General features: G+C 34.8%; 1 protein-coding gene across 1 annotated transcript; it reads right to left on the reverse strand.

The window, feature by feature from the left end:
• Positions 1–1,776: 1,776 nt before the first annotated feature.
• LOC119611264 lies at positions 1,777–22,862 on the reverse strand. Its single transcript, XM_037966792.1, has 4 exons — positions 21,912–22,862; positions 13,116–16,331; positions 6,937–12,436; positions 1,777–6,383 (listed from the first exon to the last, which is right to left on the reverse strand). Exons 2-4 carry the CDS (start codon positions 16,270–16,272, stop codon positions 3,824–3,826), a joined length of 11,217 nt encoding a protein of 3,738 aa, XP_037822720.1. The 5' UTR covers positions 16,273–16,331; positions 21,912–22,862; the 3' UTR covers positions 1,777–3,823.
• Positions 22,863–23,081: the final 219 nt, after the last annotated feature.

The following is a 23,081-nucleotide window of genomic DNA, read 5'->3' on the forward strand; positions in this document are numbered from 1 at the left end:
TGAAACAACAGACACCCCACAGAGGAGTGACTGTGGGACTAAGCGTTGGAAATGAGTTGGTGTTAATTGTATATGGAACCGGGATGAATGTGGAATATGCGGGCCTCACCCACCCGTTTACCTAGAATAAATGTGTCGTATGTTTTTCTTATAAATGTGTCGGATGAATGAGAAGTGTGCTGGGTTGTATGATGATGGATGAAAGGTATCATATACAAATGATACCATTGAATTTCCCTGCCTTGTCCAGATATGTTCAGAATAAACTCTGTTCAAATCAGAATTACCAGAGTGTGTCACTGTGAGTAAAAACAAAGTCTCGGCTTTGGATTCGACACTTCGACATACCTTGGCCGTGGTACTACTACACCTCCCGTCGTTATTGTACGGGTTGTGTAGGGGGCGTTGGTCGACGCATTGTATTCCGGTGTTAAGAGCACCGTCAAGGTAGGCGCTCACGTTAAACACGCACAAATCTGCCCGTGGCCAATATCGAGCAGACATCGGCGTAAGCGTTTAGACATATAGAAATTAAACAGGATCGGAGAAAGGTCTCCACCTTGGGGTACTCCCTGTTTCTACGAGACTTGGATCTCTGGTTCCTAAACTCCACGAACTGTCGTCCACACATGTAGTATACTAGCCATATCTTGGTGTTGTCGGTGTGATCATATATAAAAGTGTCTCTGAAGAGAATAGCGTGATTGACCGTATCAAACGCTTTTGGTAGGTCAAGTGCCAGAAGGGCCGTTCGTTGACATGGTCGGGCCTGATTAAGGCCGTGGCAAACTTGTGTGGTGATGGCGGTTAAAGTTGTTGCTGTACTGTGCTTTAGACGGAATCCATATTGATGATCTGCCCCAAGTGTCTTGGCAATTGGTGACAAAAGGGAGATAGGCCTGTAAAATTCTCCCTGGTGTGCACTTTTCCCTGGCTTCTGCAAGGGAACAACCCTACCCAATTTCTAGACCTCGGGTATTATTAGGGTTGACATAGACAAATTGAGGACTTTTGTAAGGCACTCAACTCTCGGTTCATCCAATTTTATCAGCATCAACATGGTTACACCGTCTGGGCCAATAGCTTTCAATGACTTAACATCTCTGATGACCTTCGTAATCTCACTCGTTTTAAAGACATATGGTCTGTCACTGACTCGAAGATCACGTACCTTCCTTACGATGCTTCTTTTCGGGGTGCTCAATAAATTGACGAGCAAAGTAGTTCGAGCAGCGCTTGGGGTCGGATACAGTGTTTCCAACTTGCAGATCTCCCGGTTGAGTTGTTGAATTCTGGGATCGCTGGGATCGGTTCTTCGGATTTCGACTCGCTCATCTGTACCGACAAGAGGTGCTGTATAGGAATCAGGTTCAAATATGATCCGATCCTCATAAAATTTGACGGTTGAATTTATTTATGTTTATATAAAACTTATTTATGCCGAATTGATAATTCTAGTTCACTCAAATGTCCAATTATTACCTAAAGCCGGATTTAGGGCAGGTTTCACAGTTTAAGTGTTCAGGGATGTATTTGAAAAATTTATTTTAAATTCATTTTAAACCAATGCATTTCTAGTTCCTATGGATGTTCTTATAGAAGTATGGAAGAGTTACCATTTCGGCTGTTTTCTCCTGATTGGACAAGCCAACAACCTGGAGGAGTTATCAAATAAAACAATAATTGTTTGGTTTAAAATGGCTTACATATTTTTTTATTTTTATTATTATAAGCTTTGCTTTATTGTTATTATTTATTTTTTTTTTTTAAGATGTGTTACTGTGTTTTTTCACGATTATATTAATTTAAAATATTTATTTAAAAAAATACTAAATTACAATACGTAACACATACATAAAATTAAATTAAACTTAGTACATTTTTTATACAACAAAACTTTTTGTTAATTTGTGTGTTTCAATTATAATTTATGATTATATTTAATATATTAATTATATTTATCAATATATAGCACAGTGCCTTCTTCCTGTCATTCTTACATTACAAAACTACAACTTAAACTTATTTATAATCTATTATAATCTACTCAAATATAGTATTTGTATTTTGTTTCTTTTTTTTCTTATTTTAAACTAATTTATATTACTACTACTCCTTGTACATTTACAAATTTTGAGAAAACAAAGGTATATAGGGAACGACGAGGGTGTTTAAATAATTTTTTTGTTTATTTATTAATCGGCATTGTTTGTATATTATAACAATTTACACTTAATACATGTATGTACCTCTACAGACAAATTAATAATTTTAATGATTTATAACTGGATCATATACAACACACTAACATATGTACATACCAAGTTTTTTTCAACTAAAAATTAACGAACACAATAGCGGAATTCACTTTATATAGTTTACTACTTTAAACAAAAGTCTAACAAAATTAATTAAATCCTCAGGCGTAGTTTAGTATTGGATGCCAAATAGTGTTGTTAATACTAAACAAATTACAACATTATTTTTTGCAATACTCGATTTGAATTTAGCAACAAAGTATTTATAATAAAAGTAAATAAAAACCAATATTTTTTTCTATTGAAATAATTTAATTTGCAGAATTCTTTAAAGAAATGTTTAAGAAAACTGATTTCAAAGTCATTAATAAAGATGAAAAAATGTTTTCTTTATATTTAAAGTGGCTGTGTGAAGTATGACGCTATCTTCGTTTGCTCTACTAAGACCCAGACTAAATAGCGTCATTCCCTGTATCAGGGGAAGCTACTCCGCTCATTATCGCACCCTCATGACATATGAGATCGATGTTTTAATTCGGTTTTATATTTCGAAATTTGGTGGAACCTCCTACAAATTCAGGATGCATCTGACTCATATTGAGCATTATTCTGGTTTGCGCCTAAATCTAGAGGAGTGACATTGTTTCTTACCTAAAGCAGAGGTAAAAACTGCTGTTATGAGAATGATAAATAACGGTCGTAGAGCCTTAGTACAAGGTGTTCAAACTCTTAAGGTAATGGAAGGTGCAGACACTAACCAGACTTTTACCTCAGGTTTGCTAGTCAGCATTGTTATCGGAGTTGGCATAGAGAGGGCGACTTAGATGCGGACGATGACTAAACCCTAAAGTGACCGACGACAATAAAATATTTTATAGATATAAAAAGATTTTTAGATTTTGTTAATTAAATTCTAAAATCCTGAAGATTTAAAAAATTGTCAACAAAAATAACGTATTTACTAAACAATAAATCCTCAATTAGAAGCGAATCCAGTCAGTAGTTTTACTAGTTTATTAATAAATAAGATTTATTTTTGACAGATATTGAAACCAAAATTTGCATGGCTTAGATCTGATATCAAATAAATCGCAAAAACTATAGGAAATTTGCAAAAAGATTAATGAACAATTTGGTTCAACTTTTGAATTGATACAATTTGTTGTTTTTAGTAGTAGTATGTTAGAATATGATTCCTATTATAGTTGATTAGTAGAATTTATCACTAGTATGAGTACAGTGTAAGTATGTGAATTAAATCTACGTAATTCTATGTATTTATTTATAATATTAATAATAACTATGCATATACTAAACATATACATATGTATGTATTTAAATTAAAGTTATATAATATTTTTGTATTTACCGTTAAATTTTAAATATAATATATATATATACTTATTGATACTTTGCTGCTTATGGTAAGGGAATTGTTATAAAATCCGCCATCTCATTCATATACATACAACATACTTACAAACATATTAAGGTAAATTGATGCAGATTCTTTGTTTGACTTTTTGGTTGGTCTACATACATACATACACTAACTAACAAAATTTTTAGTTACGTTTCTTACCAATATTCTTTTTTACACCGCTAGTTGAGTCGACTTTTTTGTTGCCTTTGGCAATGGCCAAGAGCGTTACCAATTTTTTATGTGAATCGCCTACAATCCAACCGTGTTTTTGATATTGTTCTCCAGTAGCGTTTTCATAGTTTTCAGGTGGCGGGTGATTAATTTTGTTGTTATTAATGCGACCAAAGTCCTCGTCACTGGACGAAGACCAGTAGTAGAGTTTCTCAGTTGCCAAACGTTTACGACGCGGAGGGGATTGATTAGACTGATTTTTACGCTTAGGCTTTGCTGCCGGTTGATTATGTTGTTGATTTTTTGCATTGCTGCTAGTGCCTGCCGCAATATTTGAGTTATTACAATTTGTATTGTTGTTATTGGAACCGCGCTTTTTTGCTGCTGTTTCTTGGGTTAATGTCTTGGCGCTAGCTGCCGGAGTTGTCAAAATGGCTGCAGATACCGATGCTACCGCTTTTGTGTTTTTCACCTTACCGCCACGAGTTTTATTTTGTTTATTTTTTAACTCAGATATAAGAAAGTCATCATCATCGTCATCATCATCCACGTCCTCATTAACAGTGACATCTTCATTGGATTCTTCATCGTCTTCAAATTGACGTTTTTTGTTTTTTGCACGAGAACTATCTTTGACCACTGGCGCTGGTTTTGCTTTTGGCGTTGGCTTGCTTTTCGATTTATTAGAATTGTTATTTGAACGTTTTTTACGCGAAACATTACTTTTATCACTTGTTGTTGGTAGCACGGCAGAGTTTTCGATTATATCTGTTGCCTTAGCCTTTTTGCCTTTTCCTTTTTCGGGTACTATTTTCTCTATTTTCTGACTTACAACTAATTCACTGGCATTTGTGGTATTGGCAGTTGTACTCACAGGTTCTTCCTTTTTATTAACAGCCTTTTTTGTTTTTGCATTTTTTGGCGGCAATACCTCTTCCCGATCTAATAATACATTTTCGGAACGTTCTACTGCCATACTCATCCGGCGAGTATTGCGACGTTTTGGTTCTTTCGTGCTTGAAGTCACATCTGGATTTTCTTTTTCTTTGGCAACTTCACTTGTATTTGAGGAGACATTTACGCTGTTTTTGCGCTTTTTCCGTTTTTCTTGTTGTTCTTTCTCTTCAATTAATGCAATTATGTCTTTAGTGGAAAGGAATTCTTCATACTCATCTGAACTCCACATTTCAACCAATTTCTTTGGACGATTTGTCGCACAGCGACGTTTTGATTTGCGTTGCCCTTCATCTATTAATTTCTTTATTTCGTCGGGGCTCATTCCGAGTTCTGTTTGTAATTTTGATATATCTTTGCGTGTTTTAGCTCCACCAGTTGACTTTGCACGTGTAACCTTTGCCTTGGGTTTTCTAACATTTGCTGGCGGTGTTGCTGTCGTAGAACTAACTACAGCCGGAGGAGAAGCTGCAGGTATAACCGATTTCAAGTTTTCACGTTGCTGTTGGTATTGCTTGTGGTTTACCCGACTACTGCCTCCAGTTGGAATACCAGCAGCTGGACTGATTTCAACAGCACTTGTAGTACAGTGTCTATCGCTAACAACACCATCGACTCTAGAATTACCACGCAATTCATCGAAAAGTTGGTTAAGATCAGCTTTGGGGACTGGGGTTTGATCTTTTTGTACTCCCACACTTTTAACCTTTACTGTATTTACAGCAGTAGTTTTGATGGCAGCCTTCGTACTGGCATTCTTGAAAATTCGCCCCATTATCAGAGATTTGTTTTCAAATGTTTTTGCTGTAGCACGACTGGATTCCGAACTAGATTCGGTGGTATTATTTTTCTGATTTTTATCGTTACTTTCACGTACACTCACTTCGTCGTCACAGCTAAGGGAGCCGAAATCATAATCGTCTCTATCAGAGAAACTTCCTGTTGACACGCTGTTATTATCCTCTGTCAATAGATTGACAGCAGGAGTTTTAGGCTTCTGGAAAGTAATAGTCTCCTTTTCCTCTAGACCAATATTCTTAAACGGTCGATCAGGTATAATGATTTTATTGCTTGTTTGAGCCTTTTGATGCTCCTCAACTGCCGCCTTAATAATTGATGAATGCATAATGGTTTTAGAGGATGTTGAACTTCGGGTTTCATTATTTTTCGTGCGTTCGCTTCTTGTAGGCAATTGCGCATTACTTTCTCTGATATTTTCAGTTACTAATGTTGTAACGTACTCCGGAGTATCCATTCCCTTTGGACGCATTGCACTGTCTATATTCGCTTTTGGCGCCTGATGAGAATGTATTATATGTGAAGACATTTCCGGCGGAGTTAAAGTACTTTGAATTGGTGAAAAATCATGTGAGTTTGGTTTCTCCTCATTTCCTAATGCAATCTCGGCCAGTTCTGTCAATTTGCATATAGTACGAGATTTTGATTCTTGCTGTTGGTTCAAATCGATGTTAACATTTTCATAGCCTTTCATGGCAGCCTTCGTTTTAAATCTAGATGTGGTGTTGGTAACAGCAGATAAATGAGAAATTGCTGAGTATGTTGGAGATCTTGCATTTCTGTAAATGATAATAGTTGAACATATGAAAAATATTTATTATATAAAGGTTTAATTGGTTCCACTTTTTTGATATGTACATCAACAGTATCTATTGAAATTAATATTTTCTATAAGAGTGGAAAGAAGATATTAAACGTTATTTTTTAATTATTTTTAAATTGATCGACTATTATGTTTATTAGGATTACTTTTCTATAAAAGCTATTTCTTTTAATTCATATTATTATATTATTCAGTAAAACAATTTACTTCATCACAGTAATAAATTGACCGTATAATGGCATTTGTTTGGCATTTAATGAAATATGAATTTTATCTGCAAATATCGCAAAAAAGTGTATTAAAATGTTATCTTCGATCACATAACACAATTCGTTAGCATTATTCCAAATTAATGGACTTCTATAGATCTCTAAGATATTTAAGTATATGAAAGTTCAGATAGAGAGAATATCTAAATATTCCGTTTCGCCGTTATTTTTTAACAGAAAATATAATTGCCTGCTGATGCGAAAGTAAAATAAACAAAAAGAGTGTGTCATACAACTTACCTATTGTCATGTACGGGGGGTTTGCTGTAACAACTTGGTTGATTAATCATTTGCGGATCTCTAAATAAGGTTTGTTGTTGGTCCATCATTGGTTGATGGCTTATCGCATGCAAATTATTATTTGGCAATTGCAGAGGAGCTAGTTGATGATGATTTGCAGGTATATTAGATGTACGCATGGAGGAAGGCTCAATAGTTAAATTATTTACAGATGGACGATTAACATTAATACTGGGTTGAGTGGATTTTTCCTGATGATTATAGGCATATGAGTAATTAGCATTAATATTGCATTGTTCGCCCGTGCTTACGGCATTACTAATACGAGGAGTTTCTGCACTTTTTAATATATTGCAACATTCAAAGAATAATCGTTCATCTGGATTCAGATTTAAGCGGGAGTTTCCATTGTATGCTGTATTAACACTAATATTTACATCATATTCATTTTCAGGAATTTGATCTTTTGTGGTGGGTTTTTGTAAAGTCTTTGTTGACTTAGGTGCATCAACAATAGCTTCTGTTTGTTTCAGGTCATCTTGAACAGTACTGTTCATTTCGATCGCGTTTGGCTGCGTCGTTATTGTTGATTTGATAGCTAATGGAGTCTGGGGCGATTGAGCTTTTTGTATTGGCGGAACTACAGTAGACTGCATAGGTGGCAATGGTGATGGATTTGATTCACAGCGAGATAGCATGGGAGGTTCAGATATAGTGGATCGTCTAGTAGACCTTCTGGCATATGGACCCAAAGTACCATACGTCTGCAGCTCTTCAGAATTTGTAAGATTCTGAATATTAGAATGCGATTTCGATAGTAAATACTCTTGTTCGGACACCTTTGATACATGTGCCAGTGTCATATTGTGTTTCGATAGAGAATTTGCACTGTAAAATACTTTTTTGCATAAAATACATTCAATTTTTTCCGCCGACATGTCACGACTTGACGCTCTTTTCTTGGGTTTTCGCGTTAACAAAATACTACGTCTACGACGACGCCTTCGCCCACGCCCACGGCCCAAATCTTGTGAGTAACTAGTATATACACTCATCTCATCATCTAAATCCATGTCCATAACTTCGGTATTCGTATTTTCATCACAAATAGAACCAAAATTCGAACGATCATCATTGAAATTAGGTGCACTTCGAACACTCATAGACGTGGGAGGCCTTGAAAATTTACTGTTTGAATCATCCATTCCCATATCGTTTACCATTTCAAAACCATCATCCTTGAAAGCAAACTCTTCATTTTCGGTTGACATAATTTTCTCATTTACGTTTTTAGCAATTTCAGTCAAATAATTGTCTTCGTCCACATCTCCTATATCCTCGGGACCTGTTTTTTGAGTTAATACCGTTTCTTTTGTAGCACTTGTACTGGTTGGTGCTTCATTGTTTTTCTCTCCTTCTTTGTGAATGTTCTTATTAAGACGCGGATCTCTGCTTGAGACGACAGTCTTATTTGAATCATTAGCCACAGTTTTGGTTGGTGTTTGTGGAATCTCCTGATTGGCGCCAGACTCAAGTGTTACGGAAAGAATACTTGGCCTTAGAACTATAGAAGGTTTATTAATATTTGCAGAGACCTGATTCTTGGAATTACCGGACTGTTTTGCGCTCTCGTTGGATGAAACATTTTTAAATACATTCACATTTTTTGCCTCATATTCGTTCAGTTGTCGTTCTATATCAATCGAAAATGATTCCAGAGATGATTTCAATTTACTTATATTCTCATTATCGAGTGTTTTTCCACGACGACGATACGGCCGACGCTTGTTGTTCTTTTTCCCATCGACTGACTCCCCAACTTCTAAAGGATCCTTTTCATTTTCCAAAGACTTTTCATTCACTGTTGAGCTTTCAATAACAGCTTTATTTTCCATGGGAATAACTTCATTTTGCTTTTGAGTTTCACTATTTTGATTGTTTCTTTGAGATTTTCCGGCTCGTTTTACAGTAACGCTACTTTCAATGTTTTCAGCTGGTGCATTTATGTTATTTGAAGATGATGATGCCACATTTCTTTTGGTACTTGACATTAAAAGCATTCCAGTCAATAGCAAATCCTCACTTTTTTCATATGCTAAATTCTCCAATTTCTTCAAGTTGTCTCGGCGCGCTTTATCAAGCTTGAAACTTTCCAGTAATTGATCAGCTACAATCGCAGCCAACTCATTTTTACGACGTCGCCTTTGTTTTTTCTTTGTATCAATTCCTGTAGCTGCAGCTGTCACTGATACTGCCGATGTTGTCGTTGACATTACAGAGGTTTGTTGATCGGATTGTGCTGAACTATGAAATCCTGATGAGGTATTATTATTATTGCTCATTTGTTCTAAATCTAAATTGATAGTAGTATTCGTATTCGTATTCGTATTCGTTGTTATTGAATTAACAATATTTTTATTAGAAGTATCTTCCACTTGACCAATTGCAGGCATTGCTGTTATCGCAATACTTTCTAAAGAAGGTTTAGGTGTCTCTATAACATTGTCCTTGATAGGATTTTCAACAATTTTCACAGATTGCGTTTCCTCGACTAAAGTTTTGTTTCGTTTATTTAAGTTTTCATTTGAAGGCTTATCCACAATTATCGGTTCCGATTCTAAAACTTTTTCTTGAACTTCATTCTTTTTAGTTTCTATTTTATCCTTAACGTTTTCAGAACTGATCACTGGCACTATGCAAGCATTTATTTGAATTTTATTATCCAAACATTTGATGATTTCATTGTTTTGGTTAACTGTTGATTTATTAGGAGTAACAGGAACAACGGGAGTAGTAACTGCAGTGTTCGAAGTAATAACAACAGCAGCAGCAGTCTCATCTTGACGTTGATTATTGACGGATGCATTTTTAGTATTTGCTTTGTTTAGGGCCGCAGGTCGACAGTCTAAGGTCTTTGATCGCATATTCCGCCGGGCGGCTGTTAAATATTTAAATTCAGCAATTGACTCCTTCGGAGCATTGACATCATCAGTCGTCTTTAGTTGAATCAAAGGTTGTGTTGGTTGTTGGCTTTTTATCTGTAGCATCTCTTGAGCCTTTTCAGCTTCTTCACTGTCGAGACTCGCTTTAACAGCATTTATAACGGAATTAATGGCATCATCTATATGATTTATAACTTCTTCATCCATGCGAAGAGTGTTTTTGTTCTTTGCCGATGATTCCTTTTTAGAGGTGTTATTTATAAAATCTTTGGCATTATTGGTCTTAGATATAGTTGTGGTTGCGATTGAATTAAAAGTTATACCCTCAATGGCATTTACAGCTGGAGGCGGAACCATAGCATTTATATTTGCCTGTGGTTTATTTCTTTTCTTATTGGTCATCTTAGTGGGCTGGGGAATAGTTGGAGTGGTATTGACAACAATAGCAGGTGGTGGTGCAGGTTCATTCGTGACAACGGCAACTTGTTGTCCTGCTGCCGGATTACGAACTTGGGGTATTCTCAGTAGATCTAAATTCGAATAGAATGGCTTATTTAACAATGCTTCTGGTGTTAGAGGTGGTATACCCAAAATTGGTGACTCACTTGGTACACCGAGAGTTGGTTGTGGAGGTAATAAGAGAGAAGCCATTTCAATATGTCTTGGTGGAAAAGGAATAGTGGGAAGAGTTTTTTCAGGGCGTGGTTTTTTAGATAGATCTAATGGTTCCATTTCATCATAGATTGCAAAATTACGTACTTCGAAACCACAAATTGTTTGTCGACGCGCAGGCATGCCACTTAGTCGTTGAACACCAGTACATGACAAGTCCTGGCTTTGTTTCTGCACATTTTTAGAAGAATTGGACAAATTTAAAGGTTCTGCAATTGCATTTGTTGTATTAAAAGGCTGCATAGTTAATTGAAGTCCAGGCGGCGCTAAGAGGTGGGCAGGTACAGTTGTCATAATAGGATTCACTGGAGTTGGAATAACATTTCCACCTGCCACTGTGACTGTTGTTGATATTGAAGCGTTTGATGTTTGGGGTACATTCTCTATTGAAATAGGTACTGGAACCTGAACTGGCAAATTTGTTAATGGTAATCCTATCGGCGTAATATGAGGTGTCGCTATTGGTTGTCTAACATTATCCATAGGAATAAAAAGTGGCATCTTCGGCAATATTCCTGATACAGTCGGAGGCATAACCGGTGGAGGCATTGAAGCAACTACTGTTGTAGGAATAAGATTTGTTGGCCTTTTGTTTTCAACTTGAGCGAATACAATTTCTGGGAGATTTTTCACTGATGTCGTTGTTAAACTCTGTTGTGTTGAAGAAATTTGTTGAGACACAAATGTCTTTGGCAACGAAATTTCTCTTGCAGCTGAAGTAATTTCTATTGGAGTCATCATTTTAGGATTGTCAAGGGGTTTATTTATAAAATTTGTCATAACAGGAGGCAAAGGGCTGCTTTCAGACACATCTGTCTTTATAATACGTCTGGACATAGCTTTTCGTTTAGGAGTCTTTTTAGGAGAACTCTTTTCATTTTCGGTGTCATCAGCAGGTTTTGGCATAGCAAATATTGGTTGATGTTGTATTGGTATAGAAGGAACTGCAGGTGGAGTGAAGATTTGAAAAGGCTGTGACATATCACTAGCGGATTTTTTCTCCTGTATGGGTGGAATTACTGTACTCTGTTCAGTTTTAAGTTTTTCTTCTAACTTCCCTGTTAACATCGCAATGCAATCACTGATACGTTTACTCCTCTTGACATTTTTGTTATTTGTTTGAGTGCTACGCTCAGAGTCGGACGTTATATTAGTCGCTGTTGTATTACTTGAAGCCTTTGTCTGGTCTTGAATTTCCACTGGAACTTTTTCCTGTAACGTTATTATATTTCTGACATTTATAATTGTGTCAGATGTTTGCTTTGTAGATGTATCGATGGGATCTGAAATCTTTTTTAATTTTTCATCTTGAGACAATTGTTCTTTATTTTGTTTGGAATTGTCAGGAATTAACAAATCACTAGAATTTTGCAATATCTGATTATTGGTTCCAACTTCTGTAGTTTTAACAGAATCAATAGTCTCGCTTGTCGTACAATCTTTAACGTTTTCATTCTCAGTTTTTATGCTACAATAATCCACTACATCTGTACTCTCTTCTAGCTTATTTTTGAATTTTTCATCACTGGATGGTGGATTTTCAGTTGCTAACTTCTTTTCGCCACTTTTGTTTACAGTTGCTTTAATAGCTTTCTTATTTTTGTTATTTCTATTTTTAGCTACTTTAGATTTTATAGTGGAAGCGGTTGATCTTGTTGCCATTTTCTTAGGTTTTTTTAGTTGCGATTTGGTTTTAGATAAAATTTTAGCTGCCTGAGACATTTGACGTACTCGAGTCTTTCTTAGACTATTGTAAATTTTGTGTTTAGCTAATAGTTTAGGTTTAATGTTTTTGATGGATTTCTTAGTTTTACTCAGAGTAGGAAATATTTTCTTGCATATACGTTTCGGAGGCAAATTTTCCAACATCTTTTTAATGGATTCAGCTAAAACGAAACGCATTTATAATTATGTTATTTTTTAGCAAAAAAAAAAAAAAAAAATAAAAATAAATAAAAACATTTTCACTTATAATTTTTATCATGTAATTTTTGCTACTTTGTTTGTCGTTTTATTTAACTTTTTAGAAACAGTTAAACTTGAAAACATAATATGTTCCATGCTGAAATTATTACACTAACATACCACCGTATTCATAAAGATATTAGGTTCATTATCAACTTTATTAAGCTTATATGAATATGGGGGATAAACTACCAGCGGAACCAAGCTCAAGCCACTGGCCTCAACATTTTCTCTCTATGCTAAATTCTAAATATACCCATCATATTTTAAATTAATATCGTTCGAAGTTCAGCGGTAATTGATTAAATTATAAAATTGTGACATTTTTTATCGGACTAATTTAAAATTTCACAGAAATAATTCCTCATGTCCCTTTAGTATGCAATTGAAGTTTTGTCAATTAGATGCTCGATAAGTTCATGAACTTATCGATTACGGACAACATTATTATTTCATACATGTTGAAGGAAGAAACCCGAATTTATTCAAATGCAAAGTAAATTTTTTTTTAAATTAAAAAACTAAATGTTTTAACATTTTTAATACGATTTGGCAAATAAATAAATAAATAAATAAAAATATTTGAAAATTTTAACTTACCATCACTTGGACGAGAACGAGGTGATGATTTGGTTTTTGTAAAATTCGATGATGATACCGCACCTTCCTCGGTAGTATTATCATTTGAAATGGAAAGTGGTTTAACTGCAGTTTTGCTCTTATTTTTTCTCAATTCCAAAATACTGTGCTTATTACAAGGACGTCGTTTTTTAGATCCGCAATAGTAACGGTATTTTCGTTTCTTCGCTAGTGACCATATATAGTCACCAGAACAATCGAGCATATGACGATAAAGATCGAGAACACCATTACATTTGCGACCACATTTAGAGCAACCGGATCCACTGATATTGCTAGTGTTATTGCCACCGCTACTAGCATTAGCGTTAGCTATTGGCAACGATCGTGAACTAGTTGGATTTTTCAATTGTCTCTTTAGACCAGTTGATGATGATGAACTGCACGACTGAATACTGTGCGTTGGCGAGACAACTGTTCCATCTCCAACCAGTTGTAAGGCAGCTGTAGTTGATAATTTTGAATCAACGTCACAGTCTTCAGTACTACTGCTGCTATTTTTAAGACTTGGCGAGTTTGTCGCACAACTGTGAAGCACCGATTGCAAACTATCGGAGGACTCCTCGTTATTGGTAATTTCACGAATAAGTGTTTCATTTTTATGCCAAAACAATCGACGAGCAGCACCACTGTATATCAAGCTGTTGTCGCTATCATTACCATAACGACTCAGAGCTTTCTTCGGTATAAATAAATGTCGCAAGAGATTTCCATTTAATAGTTCGCGACCAACAACCTCGTAATGAGTCGATAGGATCTGAGAGTGACGAAACATTTTGTGTTCTTCTAAGGATTTCAATTTTTCAAACTTTGCTCCGCAACAAATGCAAAGGTAGCATCGAGGCCTTGCCCATTCTCCACTTAGCACCAGTTTTGTGCGAGTATTTTGAGTGTCATAATTTGGTAGAAGATTAAGCATAGACAGAAAGCTTTCATCTGCAAAAGTTTGTGCCATAAAATTCTCCCCGCAGTCTTCACTTGCTATTTGGGTAGGAGCTATGCCAAATTCATCATTCTCTAATTTAATGATGGCCTGTTCGTTTTGTTCGAGTATAATGTGCGGCAGTAGACGCATGTCTAATATAAAGTTTAGTTGATCATTTAGTCGTTGTTTTTCCTCACGCGATGAATCTGCTGAAGAGTCAGCAGCTGGTGCGACATGATGCCAGTGATTATCTTCATGAGTTTGGTTAGCTTTTTGCTGTTGCAGTAACTCGTGCTTTTGACGCATGGTCAGTTGGGTCCACATATCTAGTTTAGATAGATCGCGCAACCCCAGCATGGGATGTTTCATTTTCTTAACAATTTTGCCTCCCTCGTTGATAAGCTTAAATTTTTTAACACTATCCCACTTCCATTTCCACGAGTTCTTCGTATGTGGTCGACGAATCTTTGCAGAACTTGCATCGCCACCAAATTGTTCGGCAGTCAATAGCGTCGGAAATGCTGTAATAGCAGCAAGACTTGTTGCTGCGTGAATTTCACTATCCATTGTCGTAACAACAATGGGGCTTTTGACTAGTGTACTTCGTATTTGAGGTTGATGGGCGTGACGCATCAGTGATGTGTCTAGTTCTGGGATCGAGTTTCCCATAATTTTACCATCTAAATGGAAGAGTAAATTGTTACGTACATTCGAAACCACTTCTTTATAAAAGTTGTCATCAAATACACACGACAATATATCATTTCGTGTGGGTACACGAAAAACAACGTCTGTAGTTGTGTCGCCGGAAAATCCACCAATGGCTTTTATTGATTTGCCGCGTAATTTAGGAGAACAGGTGGTGGAGGAGGTGGAAGAGGCAGATATGGAGGTAGTTTGGCCAAATGCAAAATTAGTTGATGATGTGTGATTCTGTTCGGACTTAAGAAGCATCTCCGGAAGTAGTTTTTCCCTTCGCAATCGAACACCTTTACGATTGTTCGGTAGGCGATTTTGAGTCAAACCCAAGCGGGATAGAATTGGCTCTTCCGCGCCAATTACAGATGTATTCGGTGCTATGGCAGTGCTACACTGAGACGTCGAACTTACTGTACCTACGCTACTTCCACTGACAGTCATGCAACTATTTAACGACTTTTGAGATCGCTGTTGTCGTTTTAAAGACAACTTGCTTCTCTCTCCGATAGTTAACTTGTCTATGGAAACTAAAGAATCAGTATCATTGTCCTTCGATTTACTGCTGCTTTCATCGAAGGCAAATGGTAATGTTTTATGAACTATTTCCATGTGCTTGGATAATTTAGATATATTTTGAAATCGTATAACACACGTTTTGCAACCAAAATATTTATCTGTATGGCAGTCGGTTAAATGAAGAAACAAAGAACTTAATTCAGTTGCTGGTAATATAACTGGTTGCAACGGCCCTTTGGTTTTTTGACAAAAGTTGCAACCTGGAAAATTTTGTGACCTAATGGCTGACTTGCGCTTTCGCGAAGTTGATTGCGATTGTTGTTGCAACTGAGCATTTCGGCCACTGCATCGGCGGTCCTGTTGCAAGCAATGAAATTTGTCGACGTGTTTCAATTGCATTTTATGAGATGAAAACTTCCTATCACAGTATAAACAAAGATTCTTTATATTCGACGTAGACTGTTTTGATATGTTGGCATCTTCCTCTTCATCATCGTCATTATCCAACGTTTCGTCTATCATTATTTCATCAGATTCCTTTTCATTTTCAATTTTCGCTTTATTTAAATTAAGCTTCTGTATAATCTCATTGATGCGATCTAAAGGCAAACTGCAAACCAGTGTCCCCTTACAAACTGGAGATTGTTGTCTATAGTCATCATCATCGTCATTATCGTTATCATTGTTATTATCTTCATCATCATCATCGTCGTCATCTTCACCAACTCCTCCAGGATTTTTATTTTTCGCCAGTTTATCAGAGGTATCAGAACACTTTTCTACTTCGTCTGACTCGATTTTAATATCATTAATTAAGTTTTCTTCATCGTTATTGACTTGTGTTGAAAATTTCGATTCCTTTTGTGGTAATATGCGTTTTGTAGATATTGATGTGGGATTTGAAGCTTTACGACGATTGTTTTTTTCTTCTAAAAGTTTTAAACCATCTGAACAACTTCGGAGACCAAAACGAGACATTTTTACAGATTTTGCACGTAAATTATTTTGCGGATATTGTTATTACAGTAGAGAGCAATCTAAAAAGAGAATAAATATATTATTTTTATATCGCATATTTATTACATAAAATTTACTTTACTTTTTAATAATCGTTTAACATTAGCGGAATTAAATCTTTATAGAAAGTAACAATTGTAGATTTTATTACAAACAATTCTAGCAGAAATGCCGCTGTTTACCAGGCTACATTAAAATATATGAAATATATGCCGATCTAGATTAGTAAACACTTGATCATCAACATTTTCGTTTAAAATTATATCCTAGGAAAAAATTGAAATATGTAGATCAAAGAGATTGTAATTTTTATGAATAATCAGCAACGAAATAGCAAAAGGGAACACGAGGAAGTTAACATAATGAACTCAAATCCATTCGACGCAACAAGAGCTGAACATATGCATGAAGAGGCGAAGACGCTTTCAGTTAAGGAGCAAACATCACGATATCGAAGACATCTGAGAGGCCACCATCTAACGGAGTTATAACCCCCCGAGGCATATCAGGAAAGATGTTCGTTTGTATAAGAGCGACATACAAGAACACATGGATAATATAATTGATAAAAGCTTTTATAAGTATTATACTGGGAGGTCGTCACCCACTCGTTACAAACGAGGAACGAAACCTAAAACGTGGCACTAGAGTAGTATTGGCGCAACTAAGATCGGGATGATGTATTCGTTTACACTCGTATTAGTCGGGAATAAACGACACCATTGTGTATCCCTGTCCTATGTTTGGCATAGGCCCGCAAAACATTCAACACCTTTTCAACTGCAGGGCAAATCCAACTCAGCTGGAGTTGAATCCCTTTGGATCCAGCCGATAGATGCGGATCTGCTACTGGTTTTAAATCTGGCTGATGTGGATAACCAACACGATCAAGAAGAGCCTGGAATAATTAAACTTTATATAAACGTTACTGGTGTCGCTGCTACAACAACAAGGGCCGAATAAAAGCTATGGCAATAGAATGCCATAAGTCCACTTAAATAATGAGCCACAAGTTATGGCAAGAGAATCCCATAATTGGTGTAAGATGGTGTAACTTTAACGAGAGCAGGACGAAAAGCGTCCTGAAAATGAGCCAGTCACAGGTTAGTATAATTGTACATATTATAAGTGGAGGCTAATGAATTAAACTTGCAGATTCAGATGAATGTAGAGAATGTGGAGTAAAAGTCTGAAGCACTTTCCTTGTCATTGCTAGGCTTTCGACGAAATTAGTTCCAAATGTCTTTGGAGCGATAATATTCCCTTATGAAAAGTACACAGTGTCACATTTTCTCACATTTAATTTTATAACATTTCAATTTATTTCATATTTTCCAACTCTACCATTATTTTAACAATAACAAGACATAACACAACAACAACTAACTCCAAACGAAACAAAACAAGCAAAACCCCACAAAATAAGCAAAACAAAAAAAAAACAACATACAACCACACATACGCTTTTACAATAAGCTTATGTTGTTGATGGTTTTATTCACAGCATTCTCTTTCTTGGTGAAATTTTCAGAGGTTGTCTTGGATTTTTGCTTATATCTCCAGTATTTATGAACGGATTTTGCTGATTTTAAATAGGAAACTTTTCAAAAGCATGTCTGATAGAATTATTGAAGATTTGGATCCAGAATATATCTGGGATCGCATGTTTTGAAATTGTCCCGATGTTGTTGTCGAACTACATAAAGTCGCATAACATTTTTGATTCCGTTAGTTTTAGAGTTATTAGTTTTTAAAGATATTATCTAAAATATTATACACATGCATGACATAAACTTAGAGGTAACCCAACAAAAATGTGGACGATAAAATCATGACCACGCCCACTTTTGCATCACTGTTTAAAACAAAATTTTACTGAAATCAGCTTTAAGCTTAACAAATATAACAAAAATATTTGAATGTATTGACCACACACACTTTTAAAATTTTAAAAAATAATCATTAAAAAAGTAAATATTTAGGATTGATACAGAATCCAAGTCAGAATTCTTATTACCAGATTGAAAATCGATTCTGATTTGAATTGGTGTCATGAAATCGAAATGATTTAAAAAAAACCATATTCAAATCAGATGTTCTCTTTTGTTTACATTCTAAAATATCTTTTTATATAAATTTTTGCAAAATATAATAAATATATACAATACTTTACATATAAATTAAAAGTTTTGAAGTGGTAGTTTGATTTTAATGATAGAATAAACAAGTAGTGAAGTACATACGACTACTAATTTAAAGCATTTTGATTTTATGAGATTTGATTCAGTTTGTCTATTTTTAAGTTATTTGCTATTTATTGTACTCAATAATACCAAAACTAGCATAAACAGATATTGTAACTCATATTGAGAACATAATCCATATGGAGTCTTCACTTCTAAAATTAGACTTTATTGATACCAAAATGTACTAAATGTAGCACTGTACATTGATTGGAAAATTCTTACGTACAGGAAACGGAGTTTACCGGCAGAAGGTAACTACACTGATAGATGTTTGGTGGGTGTGCAATTTTCACAAATGGGCCAATGATGGATACCGGCACGGGTGCCGTTGTCTATACCGCTGATATCAACATGAAACGGCCCTTAAGACTACCTGACGAATATAATGTCTTCTAATCAGAGAACCTAGCGCTGGAAGCGACTGGAACTGATACGCCTGGTTATAGATTGTGGAAATGACCTTAGGTTGGGTGCCGGGGCACTACATGGTAATGAGGTTGCGGACGAACTGGCTAGATTAGATTCGAACCTTGATATAGATGACAGGGAAAGAATGGTAAAACCACCTAATGTCACTATTATATTCGAAAGAATCCGTGACATCATAAACCAGTCCTCGAATAACAGATTGGATTGCAATGTATCAAAGACCCTATGGCCAAAACTAGGTTTTGTCAAGGGAATAAGTCACTTCTTATACCGGGCTTTATAGGGGGACAACGATTTTCTCTCTCATATCTTTACTCTTTTGGATACTGACTTGTTCATATCTATCTTTTTTACCTATCTTCTTCTTTCTTAATGGTTTTTTCTTGTAGAGTTTTTGTTCTCTATTTTTGAATTTTCACTCTTCGAAGGGAATCATAATGGACATTATGGTCTCCGAGTGGATATGCATCTTTTTGTAGTGTATAACCCTTCAAAACCTAAAACTAACTAGCATCTGCGTCATTAAAAATTTCAATAGACATCAAAACATAACATTCTATAATTACAGTCATTGATAAATAGCCCTAGAAATATGCGATTGATATGTTGACCAAAAAACTTCTGCTTTTGTCCCGTACGACTTCCTTGGTTTACAATTACATATCTTAATATAATAAATTGCACAACCTAAAAACTTATAGCTATTCTAAGTAAAATTAATTGGTTATTCGTGTTATATAAAAAAAATGTTGAAAGATGTTCAAGATGTATTGAGCAAACCTTGATTAAATTATTTTAGATATTGAGGGAGCTTTCAATAACATTAAGATTGAACCGATTAGAGATTTGCTGTTAGAGCTTGGAATCTAAAAGTTTGTGGTGAAATGGATAGTCTAGATGCTAAACAGCAGAATTATCAACTCAACTCTAGAGGACCACTGTGAGAAATTTTACCAGAGGGTCACCAAGGGGAAGAGAAGTATCTTCTCTCCTGTGGTCACTAGCGTTTAACGGTATACTGAAACTGTTTGAATCCAAAAGTAGGAAAATAATTCCAATTCAATACTACATATGTATTATGCAAACTACAATGGGCGAAATCTCATCATGGGCGAATGCTAAAGGTCTGGGTATAAATGCTGCAAAATCTGAATGAACTAAATTTGAAAATTTTCTGAAAACTTCTTTGGAATTACGTACTGAGTTTACTATATAACGTTTTTTTACCCACAAACATTTTCCATGAAAAGGAGTTCACAACAGGCCCGATTTGTGCCTTATGTGTATTTTTTCGGATTTGATGTAGTACACATTTTCAAATCAACATAACCTAACCCAATCTTATCATAAGGAGTCACAATATTTTTGCAAAAAAAAAAATAATAATAATAATATAAACCTAACTAAACCTAATGATAAATTCCAATGCAAACTTTATAGTTTTTAGTTTTTACTTGTAATTATAAATAACTCTTTAAACTCTGTAATATTTACTATTACTATTATTAATATATATGTATTAATATTAATTGGCCAAATGTGGCTTTAAAATATTACAATAAATAAAATGAAATGAAAAATGTAAAAAAAAAAACAGCATTGAGCGAACTTTCACCATCGGCGAATGCAAAAGGTCAAGATGTAAATCGTGCAAAATCTGAACTAGTATTATTTTCAAGACGATACAAGATAGATGACTTTAGACTGCTAGTGTAAATGGCGACAAGATTATCTAGTGAAGCTAATTATTTAAGATTCATGTTAGATAGTAAATTATCATGGAGGGAAAATACTCGGGAAATATTGAAGAAAAAACTCAACGCCTACTGCACATGTAACAATTCTTACTTATGGTTGCAGAATGTACTCTTAGTCACATTTACAATAAGGTTGTATTGGGTTCCGAGATAATCAGGTAGCAATGTGCTATTGTCTTCGATTACAGAGTCTCAAGGAGAAATGGCTAGGGAGTAGATTCCCTACGAATTTAGTAATATTGCTGTATATTATCCATGCAATTAGGATCTGAAGTTACAGATCCTCTGTCACTGTGTAATCAGAGTAAGACGGAAAGTTCAATATTTATCTACTACCTATATAAAATAATGATGATATTATAATCCTATTGATGTTTGAATATTTACTTTAATAACCCGGAAGAGTTATTCTGAGTTTCAGAGATGTGGCACTTCAAAGTTATATTTTTTACATAGGTATAAAACGATAAACATAAAAATTTTGATTTCCAGAAATTATTTTTATTGAAGCCGGTGTTGGATACACCCCAGATACGACCGTACACTGGCTACCCAGAAATATTGATGTATTCCTTAATTTTTCGATAAAGTTTTGCAATTATAAATTATTGAAATTTAAGATAGGTACATATTTTGAACGATCCATATTTTATAATTGTAAGTTTTTTCAAATTCTCTTATATTAAATCGTATTTAACTACAATAGGATATTTGCAAAGATATAAAGTAATAAGTAAAGAAAAATAATGATAATGTATAGTATGTAGTGACAATAGCAAGTAACACTATCAACCAACTCAAAATGTGACACATACACAATGACGGTAATATTTTTTGTATTATAAATGTATAAGGAGTTCAAATAAAAATGTATGGTTGTATAATGTAACAACAAAAAATAAAAGAAACAAAAAACAGGAAAATATTCGACAAGAAACCAAGAAAACTAACAAAAACCAAATAACTCACAATTCCACAGCCATTGAAGCAAACATACAGCACAAACAACAATCGTTAAAATCTAACTAACCAACAGTGCTACAAAAAACTACAACAAAACTAAATAAAAAAGCGCTCGTATATTTATTCCATCTACTCACTCACACTGCAATTGAGCAGAGTTGAACAACGATTAGTAGGTAGTGAAAAAGACGAAGAAGTAACTTACATACGAAAAAACAGCAGGCTGGCGGTCAGGCACACAGGCTGGCAGTCAGGGTAGATGGTGGCGGTGGTGGTGATGTTGGTGGTGGTAGTTGCAAGACAAAATCTTCTAATTATTGTTGTTCTTATTATTTCCGCAAATCAAATTGGATATAAACAAAGATAATGCATCAACAACAAATGCACCAGCAGCATTTTAGTAAATTATTTTTCTTATTGCACTCAATGAATTTTTAAAAATTTTACTTAATTAGAGAACGACAAGGACACCTTTTTAGTACATAATTTGTTTCTACACTTTTTTTACAAATTTATATTTTATTTTTTTGTTTTCAATATACAATTTGCAGAATAGATGCTTACACCATCGATCGGTCTTTTTTTATATACATACATATAAATATATCCAACAAATTGCACTGATAATTCTTATATATTATAATACAAATTTTCACTACTGCAAAAGGCGCATCCACCTAAGCCCAATCTAAGGGAGCACAATGAAAAAGTGAGCCAACTAAATTTTTCAGGAGGTATCCAAGTTTAGCCCAAATTGTAAAATGAATATGGTAAAGCTTAGGACGATGTGTACGAGCATAGTAAAATATCTTAGAGTTTAATAAAGGATATATGAAAACTTTGATTACGATTATGGGCGAAGGCGATTTTTTCAACCTTTTTTTGTTTTTTTTTTTATTTTATTTTTTATGGGGGGAGCTGCTGCGAGACGTGCAACGAAATACTTTGACTTTCAGCACGAATTTTCATCAAGTTTTTAGGGCAAACAACTGCCCATGCAGTGAAATCAATTCATTATTTATTTATAACAAACACTAAAGTATATTTTTTTAATAACACTTGTCTTTTTTAAATGTTTAATAATTCAGAAAATTTATTTTTCTTTTTCCATCTCTGTGAGAGAAAATATTTATGTACTCGATTGAACTTCGTCAAAATGTCGACTACATTATAGTGCTGCCATATTAAATTCAAGACAAAGTTGTGTTATTAACATAGTTGTAGTTTATTGGGCATAATAAAATAGTATTAAATACAATTTTCCAATTCAAATCTAAAAACAATACAATTTGGAATAAAGCTACGTTCACAATGATAGAGTTCTCCAATCTGGAATTAATTAAAACGAGATAGTAAAATTTAAAATATTGTTGAT

This window comes from Lucilia sericata, unplaced genomic scaffold, assembly GCF_015586225.1.
Source record: "Lucilia sericata isolate MDLA Ls3-8-SP2 unplaced genomic scaffold, ASM1558622v1 Contig000031F_arrow, whole genome shotgun sequence".
Lineage (NCBI taxonomy): Eukaryota > Metazoa > Arthropoda > Insecta > Diptera > Calliphoridae > Lucilia > Lucilia sericata.

Excerpts from the sequence above, each read along its gene's own strand:
- LOC119611264 (XM_037966792.1), bottom strand. The coding sequence starts at position 16,272 with ATGTCTCGTTTTGGTCTCCGAAGTTGTTCAGATGGTTTAAAACTTTTA. Across the intron at positions 12,437-13,115 it reads TCGTTCTCGTCCAAGTGATG|CTGAATCCATTAAAAAGATG; the intron begins GTAAGTTAAAAT and ends GTTTCGTTTTAG. Across the intron at positions 6,384-6,936 it reads CCCCCCGTACATGACAATAG|AAATGCAAGATCTCCAACAT; the intron begins GTAAGTTGTATG and ends TATCATTTACAG.